At 43.3% G+C, this 18465-nt stretch overlaps 1 protein-coding gene, 1 long non-coding RNA gene and 1 other non-coding gene across 4 annotated transcripts in view; all 3 read right to left on the reverse strand.

Moving 5' to 3' along the window:
* Positions 1–18465, reverse strand: part of WDR82 (WD repeat domain 82) — a 22566-nt gene continuing 4101 nt past the window's right edge. Inside the window, 8 exon segments of the mRNA NM_001261101.1 lie at positions 1–923; positions 1937–2079; positions 2597–2666; positions 3120–3275; positions 3840–3956; positions 4829–4928; positions 10673–10739; positions 14775–14872. Coding sequence (NP_001248030.1) covers positions 894–923; positions 1937–2079; positions 2597–2666; positions 3120–3275; positions 3840–3956; positions 4829–4928; positions 10673–10739; positions 14775–14872 — 781 coding nt within the window. The 3' untranslated portion in view covers positions 1–893.
* MIRLET7G (microRNA let-7g) lies at positions 12312–12395 on the reverse strand. Its single transcript, NR_032361.1, has one exon. It is a non-coding gene; the product is annotated as a microRNA let-7g (primary transcript).
* LOC144339228 (uncharacterized) overlaps positions 16428–18465 on the reverse strand; it is a 2506-nt gene continuing 468 nt past the window's right edge. The window contains exon 2 of one of the 2 annotated variants that reach the window (XR_013414003.1): positions 16428–17693. This is a non-coding gene — a long non-coding RNA (uncharacterized LOC144339228). The remainder of the gene's footprint in view (positions 17694–18465) is intronic. The other variant, XR_013414002.1, reaches the window with a different exon arrangement.

The raw sequence follows: 18465 nt of genomic DNA on the forward strand, positions 1-18465 counted from the left end.
CTCAGACTCACTTCACAATACTGGCCCACAGGAAAGTGTGATGTATCTCATGTACAAAAATAGACTCCCACCTTGCTTTTGTACAAACCAAGCTTGGTAGGCACCCAGGAGGACTGTGGGTTTGTGTTGAGACAGGGCACTGCACCAGGCTGCTGCTAAACCTTCCAGCCCTAGGAACTCACCTGCTACCCTCCCGCTACCCTCCCCTTTCCGTCCCTTTCAGGCCCTTGGGTCTTTTCCCACCCAACACCGACAGCCTGAGGCCTGCCCGACCACCTAGCCTCACACGACTAACTGCAGAAACTAACTGCATGACTTCCTTCTGTATCTGTCCCTCTCTCTGACCCCAAGATATATGAAAATGTTTCTGTAAATGTTTGGCACCTAAGAAACATGATGGTTGTGGATAATGCCACAAGTACACAGGGAGACCCAGTAACAAGACATGCAGGGTGAGGGCAAGCGGCTGAGCTGCCCGAGCATTTCAAAACCAGGACTGTGACTTCCCATGCAGTTGGGGGGTAGGAGAAGGGATGTGAGGAACTGATGACTTCACTGGCTCCTCAGCAGAATGTACATTCAAATTGAAGATGCTTGAGAGCCCCACTATACCAAATTGTGAGTCCAGTCGCTCCTCTAGCAGAGCTTGGTGCAGTGACAGCTAGAAAAGCTGAGTTCCAATTCAGTCTGTTGCACCAAGAGTCCTTTTGAAGACGCTCATCAAAGTAATTATTTTCTTTTGAGCAGATGTACAGCACATCCATGGGAAGGCCATGTAAAAGGATGTTCTCCAGCCCAGTCAAATGATCCAATCCCACTATTATCTCAGTCCCCTCTGAGTATCTTCCTGCTGGCCGCCCTCACTGTACAGAAATAGCCGAGCAGCATCAGGGTCAGTCATCAATGGTGGGCAACCAAAAGGCCTAGAAAGAGAACATAAATCAACTTTAAAAAGCCAAGCATCTCCTCACTGCTGAGGGTTATTCACATCTCACCCCACAGCAAAAATGTGCCCAACCCCAATGGCTCTGGTGGTCCTCCCTCCTGACCAACCAACCCTGATGCTCTAAGGAGACAGAAACACTCTTCCCTCTATGTGAAAGTAAACTGGTTCTGTTTTTCTCCAATAATCACTGAACACCTTCCACCAGAGCACACCCTTTTTTTTATTTTAAAGGAATGTAAAAAAAAGGAGTGCTGCCTGGGAGGTGGGTGAATAGGTAACCTGGCCTCATTGCTAATCCACCAGGTTACCTCCAACAGGTCCTCTCCTTCCTGGGCTGTAAAAAATAAGGAACTGGATGGTTTTGCTGTATTTCTTCTAATATTTTTTTTCTTGGTTAAAAAAAAAAAAAAGAGGGCAATGTGTTCTGGGTAGGCTAGTAATGAAATGTCTCATCCCCGAATACCCAGGCAGGTTTAGGAGATCACAAGGGAAAACCGGAGCTGAGACTCAATGATCCTTTATTCTGTTAGTATTATCTAGGAAGAGACAAGGGCCTGGAGTTAATTCTAAGTGGTGAGTTATGACCAACTGTAGAAATTTCTGGGAATTTGGCATAAACCAACAGGAATGGAAAACTGAAACCACAATAGGCCAGTTCAGAGTATTTTAAGGAGCAAAAAAATTGCCAAGCATAGCCCAGGTAGTTTGGACCTAAAATTAGGGTCCAGAGCAAAAACTGGCCTATGATTTCCTTGGAGCTCAAAGGTGATTCCTGATCACCTCTAGGAAGAATAAAAATGAAAGACAAAACCAGCCCAGCCAGAGGTCAAATAATAGGAGGTGAAATAGGGAAACCACCAGTTGAGAAACATGTACTTGGATGCTTGTAATCTACCTACATAGAACACAGCTTGCTGTGCTTATTGAGGCACCCACCACCTCAACTGGAAAGGGTCCCTGAGTGGCAGACACCTCTTACTATTCACATACCATGTTGGAACATGCGCTGGCAAAAGTCATGAACTTGGGGTTGAATTGCAAACAGGTAATCGGGCCTGTGTGTTTACCATCCAACACAGCTACTTTTATACCGCTCTCTCCATTCCAGACATGGATCTTGCCATCCTCTGAACCTAAAGAGGATATTCAAGGAAAATGTAACAGCTCAAGACACAATCCAAAGACAACTGGAAATGAGACATGGATTGAGGTCTGAGGATAGGCCAAGCTTTAGGACCCATCCCTCAGGCAAATTTGAGAGGGACGAGAGGCAGTGAAGGAAGAACATTTTGGAAATTGATCTTGACCCTAGCTATTTGTTCACAGGCATGTCACTTCCCCTCTGACTTCAGTTTTCTCATCTAAAAAAGGGGCCGAATACCATTACCCTACCGACAGGCAGCCACTAAGATGACTGAATGTAGGGTTACACCAGGACATCAGTATTACTAATAAGGTAGTGCTGGTAGAGTTTAACTCAAATTTTGGTCCAGTCAGGGCAGTTAAAAGACACTATGTCCTTGGCATAATGTGCTATACAGAAATCTGAGAACGTCTATCAAATAGATAATAATGTCTCAGTTAATAATTTAAACAAAAAAATGCATAGTACCAGAGAAATAACCCCCACAGGGGATAAAGGAAACTCACCAATCATAATAAACTGAGAGTCTGGAGTAAATGAAGCCTCCAGTGTGACAGCTTTGCTATTGGCATAACCCTAAAACAAAACAGAGCAGTTCTTTTGTTGTTACAGAGCCGTTAATAAAAACAGCTGCCTACAAACACTAACTTAGCACATGCATCACCTTCCTTTCCATGAAACCCTTTCCTTGTCATGTACTACACCACCAAGCTTCCAAATGTGGTTGCCATCCTTGACAATCCACTCCCACCTTCAACTCTGTATTCAAGGTACACTCAAGGGAGCAAGAAAACTTTATTTTTAGGACATTATTTTATATCTAAATACCAAACTTGGGTCACTTGGTGAGAAATGAATGTCTACAGAATCCAAGGGAGGTAAGTTCAATGAGCAGGAAGAAAAAATACAAGTGCATGCCTTCATGAGTAAGTCAAGAGTAACTGTTGGTCTCCACCAACCAGCTAACATAATTCTTAGCATAGGAAGTATAAGCATGGAAACAGCCATGCTTGAAGGCCATCAGCTCACCCCAAACGTGTGCATCACCACTCCTTTGAATGCATCAATGAGACGAATGAAGCTGCCGTTGGTGGAAATGAGGATGAGCTTGCCATCATTGCTGAATTTAAGTCCTGTCCACTCACAAGTTCGATCATATTGCATCTTAAAGGTAGCAAATGGCCCCTGCAAAAGATAAAAAATAGTAGCCCCAGGCCCAAGGCATATTAACAATTTCTTCTGCTAGAGCCAATTCCCATCCTATTCCTTTAGATTCCTTTTTGACTAAGGAAAGCAGAGAATGAGCTACTTCTCTGCCACTCTCTAATATCTACCATATTTTTCTTTTTGTAGAAAATGCTCTTACAGGGCCAGGCGTGGTGGCTCGCGCCTGTAATCCCAGCACTTTGGGAGGCTGAGGTGGGTGGATCACCAGAGGTGAGGAGTTTGAGAGCAGCCTGACCAACATGGTGAAACCCCGTCTCTACTAAATACAAAAAATTAGCCAGGCGTGGTGGCGGGCTTGTGTAATCCCAACTACTTGGGAGGCTGAGGTAGGAGAATCACTTGAACCTGGGAGGCAGAGGCTGCAGTGAGCTGAGATTGCACCACTGCACTCCAGCTTGGACAACAAAAGCAAAATTCTTGTCTCAAAAAAAAAAAAAAAAAAAAAAAAAAAAAAAAAAAAAAAAGCAGTTACATGTCTATTTCACCATAATATTAAGATAGCTCAAAGATTCAAAGATTTACCTTGTCAAAAGAACGAAGGTCATAAAGTTTGACCATTTCAGAGTTGACACCTGCAGCGAAAATTAACCCTTCTGGATCAAAAGAACAAACTGGCTTCCCCTGCAGATGCATGAGGCCCTAAAAGAAAAGAAATAAGAAATACACTAAAACACACATACCACAACCACACCTGGAACAACCAAAGACTGCTAGTACAATGGGGAAAAAAATGAATCCAGGACCCTACCACTATATAATTTACTTGTCCCAATTAAAACTAAGAAAGGCATACAAACAGATATCAGTCTACCTACAGAACAGAAAAAGCAAACATAAAACTAAAATGAAGCTTTTAAAAAACAGGTCTCCAGATAATTTCTGATCAACTCTAACTGCACAATATTACAGACACAGAATTCAAATAAAAATAAATCCCTTGAAGCTAAAAGCTCTAGGAACACTTTTAAAACATTAAGCTGGCTGGGCACAGTGGCTCACACCTACAATTCCAGAACTTTGGGAGGCCAAGGTGGGCGGATCACCTGAGGTCGGGAGACCACCCTGACCAACATGGAGAAACCCCGTCTCTACTAAAAATACAAAATTAGCCGGACATGGTGATGCATGCCTGTAATCCCAGCTACTTGGGAGGTTGAGGCAGAAGAATCGCTTGAACCCTGGAGGTGGAGGTTGCGGTGAGCCGAGATCGCACCATTGCACTCCAGCCTGGGCAACAACAGCAAAACCCGGTCTCAAAACGAAAACCAAAACAAAAACAAAACAAAACAACAAAAACCCCACAACAAGCCACAGAGTACAATGCAATCTGCACTAGATTAGGGTATTTGCTTAGCAGCTACCAACTAAGAAAACAGATTTTCTCCAAAATTTAAAAAGACCCTGGGATCCCAGAATGGAACCACTGTTTTCTCCCTTCTTTGAGAGGTAGAGTTCATTATAGGGCCTACCATAGAAAATGCTCAAAAAGCGTAACTGTGAGGTACCATTACCTGGCAGTTAGGAGACCGGAGATCCCAGAGTCGAATGGTCTTATCTAGAGACCCAGAAATGAAAGTGTCATCCACAGGTGACATGGACAAGGCCACCACCCTGCAATACATCGAGATAAATAGGAGTTGATGCGAAATATTAGCAAAAATTGGATGTGAATTCTAAACCACTCTGCCTATATATATGTATCTGTTCTCCTGAAATTGCCATTTTAAGAAGCACACTAAAACACACATACCACAACCATATCTGGAACAAAGACAACTAGTATAATGCAAAAAAAAAAAAATAATAATAAAGCTACAAAATAAAAATATATGATTCCAATGCAAATCAAAACCACAATGAGATACTACTCCACACCCTCCAGCATAGCTATAAAAAGAGAGACAACAAGTATTGGTGAGGACATAGAGAAATTGGAACCTTCATACATTGCTAATGAAAATGTAAAAATGGTACAGTTGCTCTGGAAAAGTTTTTCCAAAAAAACAAGAGTTACCATGTGACCCAGAAATTCCACTCCTAGGTATTTACCCAAGATAACTGAAAATACATGTCCACACAAAAATGTACACATATGTTCAGAGCTGCATTATTCATAATAGCCAAAAAGTAGAAATAACCCAAATGTCCATTAACTAATGGATGGACAAACAAATGTGCTATATCTATACACTGGAATATTATTTGGCAATAAAAAGTAATAAAGTACTGCCTCGTGCAACAACATGGAGGAATCTTGAGAAGCCAGAAACAAAAGATCAGATGTTAACTGATCCATTTACACAAAATGTCTAGAATAGGCAAATCTTTTTTTTTTTTTTTTTTGAGATGGAGTCTCGCTCTGTCTCCCAGGCTGGAGTGCAGTGGCCGGATCTCAGCTCACTGCAAGCTCCGCCTCCTGGGTTTAGGCCATTCTCCTGCCTCAGCCTCCCGAGTAGCTGGGACTACAGGCGCCTGCCACCTCGCCCGGCTAGTTTTTTGTATTTTTTAGTAGAGACAGGGTTTCACCGTGTTCGCCAGGATGGTCTCGATCTCCTGACCTCGTGATCCGCCCGTCTCGGCCTCCCAAAGTGCTGGGATTACAGGCTTGAGCCACCGCGCCCGGCCACTTTTTTTTTTTTTTTTGAGACAGAGTCTCACTCTGTCGCCCAGGCTGGAGTGCAGTGACCTGATCTCTGCTCACTGCAAGCTCCGCCACCTCCCTGGTTCACGCCATTCTCCTGCCTCAGCCTCCCTAGAAGCTGGGACTACAGGCACCCGCAACCACGCCTGGCTAATTTTTTTGTATTTTTAGTAGAGATGGGGTTTCACCGTGTTCACCAGGATGGTCTCGATCTCCTGACCTCGTGATCCGCCCGCCTCGGCCTCCCAAAGTGCTGGGATTACAGGCGTGAGCTACCGCGCCCAGCCTTAGAATAGGCAAATCTATAGAGACACAAGTAGATCAGTGGTTGGTAGGGGCTGGGGCAGTGATTACTAATGGGTACAGAGTTTCTCTTTGGAGTGATAAAAATGTTCTAAAGTTAGACAATGGTGATAGTTGTCCGACTCTGCAAATATAGTGAAAACCACTAAATTGTACATTTTTAAAGGAATCATTTATAGTATGTAGACTGTATCTCAATTTAAAAAAACACAAAAAAGCATGATTCCTTATCTAGATGTGTGAGGACTACACAGATGTTCTCAAACCTAAGTGGCATCAGCATCACCTGGAGGGTGGGATAAAACAGATTGCTAGGATCTACTCCCAGAGCCTCTAATCCAGTAGGCCTGACTTGGGGTCTGTGAATCTGAGTTTCTAACTAGCCCCAGGTGATGGGTGAGGCTGCTATTTGGGCACCACACCTAGAGAACCACAAGCCTACGCTAACAGCAACTGTATTCCTGATTTGATCCCTTTTTGTGGTTATACCATCAAGAGGCACTCACTTAAAAACATTTTCTTCCAATGTAACTCAACTAACATCTGCACCAGCTCCTCAACTTAAAATTTTAAAAGATATTGTTAAAAGCCAAAATTTCTTGGGAATGCTGAGGAGGTAATAAAACAGAATGAGCAGGCTGGGTGCGGTGGCTCACGCCTGTAATCTCCGCACTTTGAGAGGCCAAGGTGGGCGGATCACCTGAGGTCAGAAGTTTGAGACCAGCTTCGCCAACATGGTGAAATCCCATCTCTACTAAAAATACAAAAATTAGCCAGGCCTGGTGGCGTGCACCTGTAATCCCAGCTACTCAAGAGGCTGAGGCGGGAGAATCGCTTGAACCCCAGAGATGGAGGTTGCAGTGAGCCGAGATCATACCACTGCATTCCAGCCTGGGCAACAAAGCAAGACACTGTCTCAAAAAACAAAAACCAGAATGAGCAGAACACATTGTGGACATGTAATTTTATGCCATGGCATTCGGCCCAAGAGCTCAGAGGAGGTACAAGACTCTATGCTGAGAAGTACAGGGAACACATGGAGAAGACAGGCCCCAAGTGTAAGGAATTTTAACTGTCTAGTCCACATGACTCCAAGAGAACCAGAGATGGCTTCTGGAAAGATACAACATCTGAGGTGGAAAGGATTTCGAAGGGACACCTTTCTGACAGGTGCCAGACAGGAAGGCATGAAGCCCATGTTCAAGAAGTAGCCCAGAGTTCACCTTAATGGGAACGGTAGGAGAAAATGCTGGGAAAATGGGTCAGAGCCAGAAGGGGCAGAACCTGACTACAAGAGGAAGGAGCAAGGAAAATGTAGAGAACCATTAAGGGAGATGGTGAAGCAATCAAACTGCAATCCAGGATGCTGAAGCAGGATGGTAAGAGATGGGATGATTAATTAGGAGCTAACAATAATTTACCTTACACGGTATGTGAGCCAGGGCAGAAGCAAAGGAGAGAACACAGAAGAAAGTAATACATGAGGTTAAACCTAGGGAGAACTAAATAGTTTAACAACTCACTGAATGTGATGGCAAGGGAAAAAGAGTGCACTGACAACAGATGCTTTGAGCCAGAATTGGAAGAGACAGAGACGAAGAAATATGAGGAAGATAGAGAGAAGCTGGCCCAAAGAATGTAACAATGATGGACAGACTACTGGACCTGAGTATTGGAAAGAGTATTGGACAGAAGAGACAGCTACGAAGATGTGTATAAAACATGTAGGTGGTGCTGGGCGATTATGGGTGACACCCCCCCATAATCCTAGCACTTTGGGAAGCCGAGGCGGGCAGATCACCTGAGGTCAGGAGTTTGAGACCAGCCTGGCCAACATGATGAAACCCTGTCTCTATAAAAACACAAAAATTAGCCGGGTATGATGGTGTGCGCCTGTAATCCCAGCTACTCGGGAGGCTGAGGCAGGAGGATCATTTGAACTCAGGTGGCGGAGGTTGCAGTGAGCCAAGATCACACCATTGTACTCCAGCCTGGGTGACAGAGCAAGGTTCCATCTCAAAAAACAAAACAAAAAAAAAAACAAAACCTGTAGGTGGAAGGTGGGTCTGAAATTCATAACAGACATGAGCTAAAAATACTGATTTGGGAAGCCACCTGAATGAAGGTGAATGAAATCAGCGATGGAGATAGAAAATCACAAGAAAGCGGATAGAGTATTTATTTTAGAGTCAAAACAGAGGCTAAGAACTACAAGAACAGAACCAACATGGGAAAAGTCACCTGCCATGGGAAAGTAAGTTTTATTGAGAGGTTAAACACCAAGAAAAGCCCAAAGCAGTGGGTTTTAACTAGAGGCAGCAGGGAATGAAGGACAAAGGTTTGGATAAAGCCCCACAGATGATTCTGGGACTACTGCAAAAAAGATTTCAACAGTGAACATGTGTGAGGAGGTGGAGATGGGAATGTGCAGATTATTCTTTCAAGTTTGATAGTGAAAAGGAGTGGGTGATAGGGTCAATAAGTAGACTTAAGATAAGAAAGACCAAGTAAATTTGTAGGCAGCAAAGGAAAAGCCGATTAAGGAGATGGAAGCAAGCAGAAAGAGGAAGGTTTGTTTTGTGAAAGAAAGACCACAGCTTTCTCAAGGAAAGGATTCCAAGGAAGAGAGGAATTTAGGTGGAAGGGACAGATGTTTAAAAGAACTCTTTTTTTTTTGGAGACAGGGTCTTGCTTTGTCGCCCGGGCTAGAGTACAGTGGCAAAATCATGGCTCACTGCAGCCTCGACCTCCCAGACTCAAGTGATCCTCTCACCTCAGCCTCCCAAAGTGCTGATAACAGGCCTGAACCACTTCGCCCAGCTGAAAGAACTCATTTTGTTCAGCCTTAATTTTCTCATAAAAGGAGGGACAAAGTCATCTATCAAGAATCAGGAGGTCAGCTGGGTGCGGTGGCTCACCTCTGTAATCCCAGCACTTTGGGAGGCTGAGGCGGGCGGATCACGAGGTCAGGAGATTGAGACCATCCTAGCTACCACGGTGAAACCCCATCTCTACTAAAAATACAAAAAACTAGCCGGGCTTGGTGGTGGGTGCCTGTGGTCCCAGCTACTTGGGAGGCTGAGGCAGGAGAATGGCGTGAACCCGGGAGGCGGAGCTTGCAGTGAGCAGAGATTGCACCACTGCACTCCAGCCTGGGTGATAGAGCGAGACTCTGTCTCGAAAAAAAAAAAAAGAAAAAAATCAGGAGGTCAAGAGGGTGAATAATTGGGAAGACTGGAAAGGATTTGAAACAACTGCATCAACTCTTAATTACAAATAGTACATTTGTGAACATTAATTTGAATACAAACAAGCAAAAACATCTACTTACCATGAGCCATCCTTTGTCTGAAACTATAGTTTCAGCTGCCTTCTTATTTCAGCAACACAATGGCCTGCCCAATTGGAAGTGCAACATTTTTTTTTCTTTTTTTGAGATAGGGTCTTGCTCTGTCACCCAGGCTGGATGGAGTGCAGTGGCGCCACCCTGGTTCACTGCAGCCTCTGTCTCGTGGGTTCAAGCAATTCTCATGCCTGAGCCTCCCAAGTAGTAGGAATTACAGGCGCACACCACCACTCCTGGCTAATTTTTGTATTTTTTTTTGTAGAGACGGGGTTTCACCATGTTGCCTAGACTGGTTTCGAACTCCTACACTCAAGCAATCTGCCCTCAAGAGCTGAGATTACAGGCATTAAGCCACTATGCCCGGCCTGGAAGTATAACTCCTAACAGGAGGCTCTCAGGCTATCTCCTGTCAGGGCTCCATACCAATCAAAACCATCCTGGGTTACTGTACATATATATATATGTAATTATATATAATTATATAAAATTTTACATAAAATTATATGTAACCCACATTATATATATAAAATATATATAACTAGAAATACATATATACAGATATAGGTATATGAGACAGAGTCTCCCTCTGTCACCCAAGCTGTAGTGTAGTGGCGCAATCTCGGCTCACTGCAACCTCCGCCTCCTAGGTTCAAGTGATTATCTTGCCTCAGCCTCCCAAGTAGTTAGGATTGCAGGTGCCCGCCACTATACCCAGCTAATTTTTGTATTTTTAGTAGAGATGGGGTTTCGCCATGTTGGCCGGCTGGTTTTAAACTCCTGACCTCAAGTGATTTGCCTGCCTCGGCCTCCCAAAGTTCCGGGATTACAGGTGTGAGCCACTGCACGGGGCCTAGTTATATTTTAACTGAGATATCTCTGAACACCTACCCCCGCACCTCTATAACCTTAGTAAATCAAGAGTTGACTATTTAAGAGAAGATGAAGAATGCCAAACAGTAGTGAGGAAGTAGCTTCAGTTCACTAATAAGCTCTCTCTAGCCTTCTATTCTCTGGGTAACCTCAGGGATAAAAGAACTATCTGCTTCTATAATACATGGGTCTTACCTTTTGCTATGTCCAGGAAAGTATCTGATGTATTTGTTGTCATGCAAGGACAAGTAACGAATAGTATCTGTAAAAAGACAAACAAGGTATGATGATATCATACTGTTTAAAATAAACTTACTTTGCATTTTCATCTTGAAAGGACAAGGTCAAATAATCCCTTATCTTCTATATATCCCAAGCAAGGCATGAATAAATAATGGTGAATAATTCTACTCTGCAGCTGAAGAGTGGGCATGTAGATTTCACCTAACTCAAAAGCAGAGCTCTTAAGTTGATGGCAGAGAAAGCAATGTTTGAAAACACATTATATTACCAATTTGGCTTCTTCATAATTACAATGCAACTCGTGCCCTGCAAATATACCCTGGCCAAAAAACAAAACGAGTAAAGCACACATAATAATTTTAGATATTGGTCTAGTGTCCACAGAATGGCAAACCTTAAAGAAAAATATGTGGCTGTTAAGCAAACAGACTTAAAGAGGTGAGCAGCCATGGCAGTTAAACTGAAGATCAGGTTGAACCCTAGCAGCAATTTTTGTCTAGAGTTCTCTATCAGTGTGTTGACCCACCCTCTTGAACATTTGAACATTCTTCAATTGGATACACAAATTACAATGAAAATAAACATAAGGTCAGAGAAGTGATGTCAAGACCTGGGTTAAAAAGATCTTAAGACATTAAAAAAATCAAATCTTTATACCAATGAGTAATAGCAGTGAGATTTTGACAATATTAAAGAAAGGAACAATCAGAGATTTGTGCTTAGGGAAAAATAAGACAAACACTCTTAACGAAATGATTCTATCTGAAAGAGTAAACAAACAAAAAAGATGGTGGCGATAGAGAAATGAAGTGCCATAAAGAATAAAACTGCAAAAGAGGAAAGTATTATCCCATTAAAAAGACTAGGAATAAGGAAAAATTGTTGAGAAACAGCTAAGGGAAAATGGTACCAAAATGCAGAAAGAAAAGCATGGAAAGAACATTCTGGGCCGGGCGCGGTGGCTCAAGCCTGTAATCCCAGCACTTTGGGAGGCCGAGACGGGCGGATCACGAGGTCAGGAGATCAAGACCATCCTGGCGAACACGGTGAAACCCCGTCTCTACTAAAAAATACAAAAATCTAGCCGGGCGAGGTGGCAGGTGCCTATAGTCCCAGCTACTCGGGAGGCTGAGGCAGGAGAATGGCGTAAACCCGGGAGGCGGAGCTTGCAGTGAGCTGAGATCCGGCCACTGCAGTCCAGCCTGGGCAACAGAGCGAGACTCCGTCTCAAAAAAAAAAAAAAAAAAAAAAAGAACATTCTGAAGGCAAACAGAACATAGGAATAAAGGGGTTGAAAGCATTGAGTCATCCCAGGGGTTCACAGGGGTGCTTTCTAATAAGAGGGCATTTAACTTGGGAGGGGGAATAGGGATATTTGTATATTCCATAGCTTGAACACTACACAATTTTCCTTGAAAACATCTTCAAACTTATTGAATGACAACTACGAAGTATTTCTAGTTATTCTACTGCTAACAATGACTCACCTGCCCTAAGAAGAAAAAGACTTCCTTCCCATTACCTGGTTTCCCAGAGATGAGCAGGGTGACGCCATCCTCTCAGCCCCACTTGGCAGCTGGCGCGCTGTTCCTGGCAAGGCAGTGGCCTGTACAGTTATCTCCTGTACCGGGTGGTATCATAGACCCTCAAACTGTACAAACTACTACCTCAGCCTGGAATCAGGCAAAAGGAAACGGAGCGCTGGAGGAACTCTTCAGGATGCACTTGAGACAGGAAAGGGAACATCCTCACAGCAGAGGCCTGGTAGCAAAGCTACAAGTGCCACACATTTGCCTCATCTTGCACCACATTTGGAGAATCCTCATTTAATCACTCAGAAAAACAGCCCAACAGAAGAAATAAACCAGTCATTCAGATGATCACATAGACATGTTTCCTCAGGATCCTAAGGTTTTACATTCTTGTCCAAAATCATTAACTACGCTGCTTCCTTAGAAAACCACTTCTGAAATACAGGCATGGAAAGTAGAAGTGATATACTTACTAAAAATCAAGTACAGGCAGAAGAGTCTCATTTTAAAAAAAAAAGAAACTAAAAAAAAAAAAAAAAAAAAAAAAGACATCCACCCAATCTGCTCTGAGATAGGTATAGCCAAAATAGCAGTATAAGCCATCCTTGTGGAATGACATTAGAAAAATCTTTTTTGTTTTTTTGAAATGGAGCCTCACTCTGTCACCCAGGCTGGAGTGCAGTGGTGTGATCACAGTTCACGACACCCTAGACCTCCAGAGCTCAAGCAATCCTCCCACCTCAGCCTTACAAGTGGCTGGGACTACAGGCACATCCCATCACACCTGGCTAATTTTTGTATTTTTTGTAGAGACGGGGTTTCCCCACATTGCCCAGGCTCATCTCAAACTTCTGGGCTCAAGTGATCCACTCTCCAAGGCCTCCATAAGTGCTGGGATTACAGGCATGAGCCACTATGCCTGGCCTAAAAAAATCCTTACTGCAAAATGTGAGATGATCATCAATAAACCACTGAAATAAGTTTAAAAACAGAATCCTGGCCGGGCATGGTGGTTCACACCTGTAATCCCAGCACATTGGGAGGCTGAGGCAGGCAGATCACTTGAGGTCAGGAGTTCGAGACCAACCTGGCTAACATGGTGAAGTCTCAAATCTACTAAAAATACAAAAATTAGCCGGGCGTGTTGGTGGGTGCCTGTAATACCAGCTACTTGGGAGGCCGAGGCAGGAGCATCGCTTGAACCCAGGAGGCTGAGGTTGCAGTGAGTCGAGACTGTACCATTGCACTCCAGCCTGGGCAACAAGAGCAGGACTTGGTCTCAAAAGAATAAAGAATAGGCTGGGCATGGTGGCTCACAAGGTCAGGAGATCGAGACCCATCCTGGCTAACATGGTGAAACCCTGTCTCTACTAAAAATACAAAAAATTAGCTGGGCATGGTGGCACACACCTGTACTCCCAGCTACTTGGGAGGCTGAGGCAGGAAAATTACTTGAACCCGGGAGGTGGAGGTTGCAGCGAGCTGAGATCGCGCCACTGCACTCCAGCCTAGGCAACAGAGTGAGACTCCGTCTCAAAAAAACAAAACAAAACAAATAAAAAATAAACAAAAATAAAAAAATTAAAGAATCCTAACATGAAAATAAGTGTTACAGTTCAGTTACCAAGACAACCTCTTAGGACTTATCTCGAGAAATGCAGGTAAAAACAGAGATTGTTTATAATAGAAAGAAACTCACAAGTTCAATTTCTAAGAGTAACTCTTTACTCTTTAGATCAAAAAACGTTCCTGGAATCAGAGGTGACTAAGGTTGGGAAAATACCCAAACTGTTCTAACTTCCCTTAAACTATCATAGTTCAAGCATTTGTGAAACTTTTCTCAAATCTCTATCATTTTGAAAGAAAAAGTCCTGTTGTTTATCACTTGCTGTGTGTCAAGTGTTCTTTCCTTTTCTTTGTTCACAAAGTGTTCTTTTTGGAGATGGAATCTTGCTCTGTTGCCCAGGCTGGAGTGCAGTGGCGGGATCTTGGCTCACCACAACCTCCGCCTCCGGGGTTCAGGCGATTCTCCTGCTTCAGCCTCCCGAGCAGCTGGGATTATAGGCGAACACCACTGTGCCCGGCTAACTTTTGTATTTTTAGTAGAGACGAGGTTTCACCATATTGGCCAGGCTGGTCTTGAACTCCTGACCTCGAGTGATCCGCCCACCTCGGCCTCCCAAAGTGTTGGGATTACAGGCGTGAGCCACCACGCCCGGCTTTAAAAGTGTTCTTTTAAGTTTAAGGAAGTACAAATCATAAATACAATTCATTGCTTCATTTTTCCACTCCCCTCTCTAAATTGGAGACTTTTCATACTCAGTCTCAAGTCCTTCAAAAGTGCTAATGGCTTGCTTCCAGCATTCCTTCAGTCAAAACAACGTAATTAACATTACTAACATTATATGAAAATATTTAAACTAAAGTAACTATAGTCAAAGCAGAAGTAGTCACAAAGATTCCATGAACTATTTAACAAAGGAAACCACGACCTTAACTTCCTAAAAAGAAGGCTTGCTTACCGTCTATTTTGTTAGAGCTGTAAACAACTGTGTTTGCCGCATGAGTGTATCTGATGAGGTCCACGCCATATTTCTTACTGTACAGGGTTCTCTTTGGTCTGATAAGAAAACAGAAAGTCATAAACATTCGCCATCATCAAAATCTGGGATATCCACATAAAGAGAAGCACTTGAATGACGTAGCAAAGGTGAGGATTTTTGGTAAGTTCTAACACTGGAAAGAAACAATTTCTTCCAAAAGGGAAAAAACAACCCTCAAGCAACAGCCATCTGAAGAAGCCTTCCACCTTAGAACACCTAATGGCAAGGTTAGGTAGGAAGTAAAAGTAAATCTGGCGATTCAATTCAGTCTTTACTACAATGTTCAAAAGTAAGCTTTGAGAAAATATACAATCATGTGCCATGTGATGACATTTTTATCAACAACAGACAGCACATAGGATAATGGTCTCATAAGATAATAATGGAGCTGCCCTCTACAACAGATGTATCATTTTTAAAATTCCTTATACTGTTTTACTGTACCTTTTCTATGTTTAGATACACAAACAATGCTGTATTATAATTGCCTACAGTATTCAGTACTGTAACATGCTGTACAGGTTTGTAGCCTAGGAGCAATGGGCCATACCACACAGCCTAGGTATGTACAGGTTATACCATCAGGTTTGTGTAAGTACACTCTATGACGCTGTGCAACAAAAACTCACATAATGATCCCCATCTAAGTGATGCCTGGCTGTACATCTACTTGGGAAGAAAAGCACACAAAACAAGTCCTAACTTACAACAAAGAGGGACTGAAACCAGATGCAAAAACTGCTTGCCTTTGCTAATGTAACCTGCTCTTGCAGAAGACATCCTTCCTTCCTATCCTACAGGTCAAAAGCACTTGCTGAGCCTTTTAGAAGGCAAGCCTAACTTTCTCTAGCAAAACCAGTTAAATAGTTCCTTTGTTTTTACTTTAATGTAAAATCACACATTTCTGGCCACAAGGTGGTGGCTCACACCTGTAATCCCAGCACTTTGGGAGGCCGAGCCAGGCAGATCACCTGTAGTCAGGAGTTCGAGAGCGGCCCAACATGATGAAACCCCATCTCTACTAAAAATACAAAAATTAGCCGGGTGTGGTGGCACGCACTTGTAATCCCAGCTACTCGAGAGGCTGAGGCAGGAGAATTCCTTGAACCCAGGAGGCAGAGGTTGCAGTAAGCCAAGAGTCGTGCCACTGCAATACAGCCTTTGCGAGAGAGTGAGACTCCACCTCAAAAACAAACAAACAAACAGACAAAAAATCACACATTTCCAAGCTAGAGGTTACCAATCTCCATTTGTTGAAGTTCCTTAAATGTCTCCCTCCACAGAACCTTGAAGAGCAAGGCTAAAACTGATCTCAACAGAACCTTTAACCAAAAACTAACACATACTTGTTAAATTAGAAAAATGTTAGGCCGGGCGCGGTGGCTCACGCCTGTAATCCCGGCATTTTGGGAGGCCGAGGAGGGTGGATCACCTGAGGTCAGGAGTTTGAGACCAGCCTGGCCAACATGGCGAAGAACCATCTCTACTAAAAATACAAAAATTAGCCGGGCGTGGTGGCACGTGCCTGTAGTCCCAGTTACTCTGGAGGCTGAGGCAGGAGAATCGCTTGAGCCTGGGAGGCAGAGATTGCAGTAAGCTGACACAGCGCCACTGCACTCCAGCCTGGGCAACAGTGCGAGACTCCATCTCAAAAAAGAAAAAGAAAAATTTGAGACTTAAATATCTATGTAAATCTAGATTCACATGCTAAAACAACTCTCCAATATGACCATTTCAGAAAACAAGCAAGCCTTTAACATAATGTCCTACATTTAGGTCTTTAGAAGGATTTCATAAATCCTGTACCAATGTTAACCAAGAGTTCCAATTTATGAAAAGGAAAGCTGACCCTCTCAATGTAAAATCCTCTCAGAATCTAGATACGAAACAATCACATGACTCAAGCAGTCTTTAAGAAGTCAATTATTTGCACTTTCAATTTTTGTTAAAGTGAGGCCAAGGGTTTCCCTACATGAAACCCATTTCCAAAAGACTTCTCACTACAAATGCACTGGATTTTCCACATTCTTACCTTTACTGAAATAATACTTCACTCCTAAAAAGATCGGCAAAGGCTACTTTGCCAAGTCCACTGTCTGGGGTTCTGATGTGTGTTACTGTGTGGTAACCAGTGAGGGAATCTGAGTGTGTGGCTATATACTTACTCTCTAGATAGTTGACTTTGCTTCTACCAGTGGAAGAAGTTTACATCAGTTATTTCATCCCATTTACAATAGTAAAAACAGAACCTGGCCAGGCGCAGTGGCTCACGCCTGTAATCTAAGCGCTTTGGGAAGCCAAGGTGGGTGGATCACCTGAGGTCAGGAGTCTGAGACCAGCCTGGCTAACATGGTGAAATCCCGTCTGTACTAAAAATTTAAAAAATTAGCCAGGTGTGGTGGCAGGCACCTGTAATCCCAGTTACTCGGGAGGCGGAGGTAGGAGAATCACTGGAACCCAGGAGGTGGAGGTTGCATTGAGCCAAGATCGCGCCACTGCACTCCGACCTGGGCAACAAGAGCGAAATTCTGTCTTTCAAAAAAAAAAAAAAAAGAACGTGAAAAGCCAACTCTAACTTGACAAGTTAAAAGGGAATAATATAAGGGAAACTTCTGGTTCCACTTAGATCTGGTCTATTTGTCTCAAATTTATCAGAAACACTAACCTGAGATTTTTTTTCCTAATAACAGAAATCTATTGCCTCATTTCATTTCCTAATTTGATTTTTATTATTTTTATGTTTTTGAGACAGAGTCTCACTGTTACCCTGGCTGGAGTGCAGTGACACAATCTTGGCTCACTGCAACCTCTGCCTCCCTGCCTCGGCCTCCTGAGTAGCTGGGATTACATGCCCCTGCCACCAGGCTCAGCTAATTTTTGTATTTTTCTGTAGAGACAGGTTTCACCACACTGGCGAGGCTGGTTTTGAACTCCTGACCCAGGCGATCCGCCCGCCTTGGCCTCCCAAAGTGCTGGGATTACAAGTGTGAGCCACCTCACCTGGACTCACTTCCTAATTTGAAAGCAAGATTATATTGTACTGCATCCATGTGGGTCTTACAAAGTACATGCATGGCATTTTTCAAATATTTTGGTAAGCTTCCTTCCTCCAACCAATTCTGGTGATCAAGCATCAAAAAGGAAAACAGTATTAACCTTTCGCTTTGAGTAATTTGCTTCACCTACCACAAACAATATCCTTTATATTCTTCCAAGTTGAAATATCACTCAACGGGCGAACTCCATTATAAAGAAAATTTAAATGACCAGTAAACTGGAAAATACTAAGCATACAAAATCTTGCTTTAGCCATTTTCAAACTCCCAAATTCTAACATTAGGGTCATCTAATAAAGATACTATGCCTTCAGCCAGTCACAGTAGCTAACACCTGTAATCCCAGCACTTTGGGAGGCCTAGGTGAGAGGATCCTTGAGCTCAGGAGTTTGAGACCAGCCTGGGCAACCTGGTGAGACCTTGTCTCCACTAAAATAAAAATAACCAAGTAAGCTGGCAAGTGCTTGTAGGCCCAACTACTTTGGAGACTGAGGTGGGAGGATCGCTTGAGCCCGGAAGATGAAGGCTTTAGTGAGCTATAAGCATGCTATTGC

Source organism: Macaca mulatta, chromosome 2, assembly GCF_049350105.2.
Source record: "Macaca mulatta isolate MMU2019108-1 chromosome 2, T2T-MMU8v2.0, whole genome shotgun sequence".
Lineage (NCBI taxonomy): Eukaryota > Metazoa > Chordata > Mammalia > Primates > Cercopithecidae > Macaca > Macaca mulatta.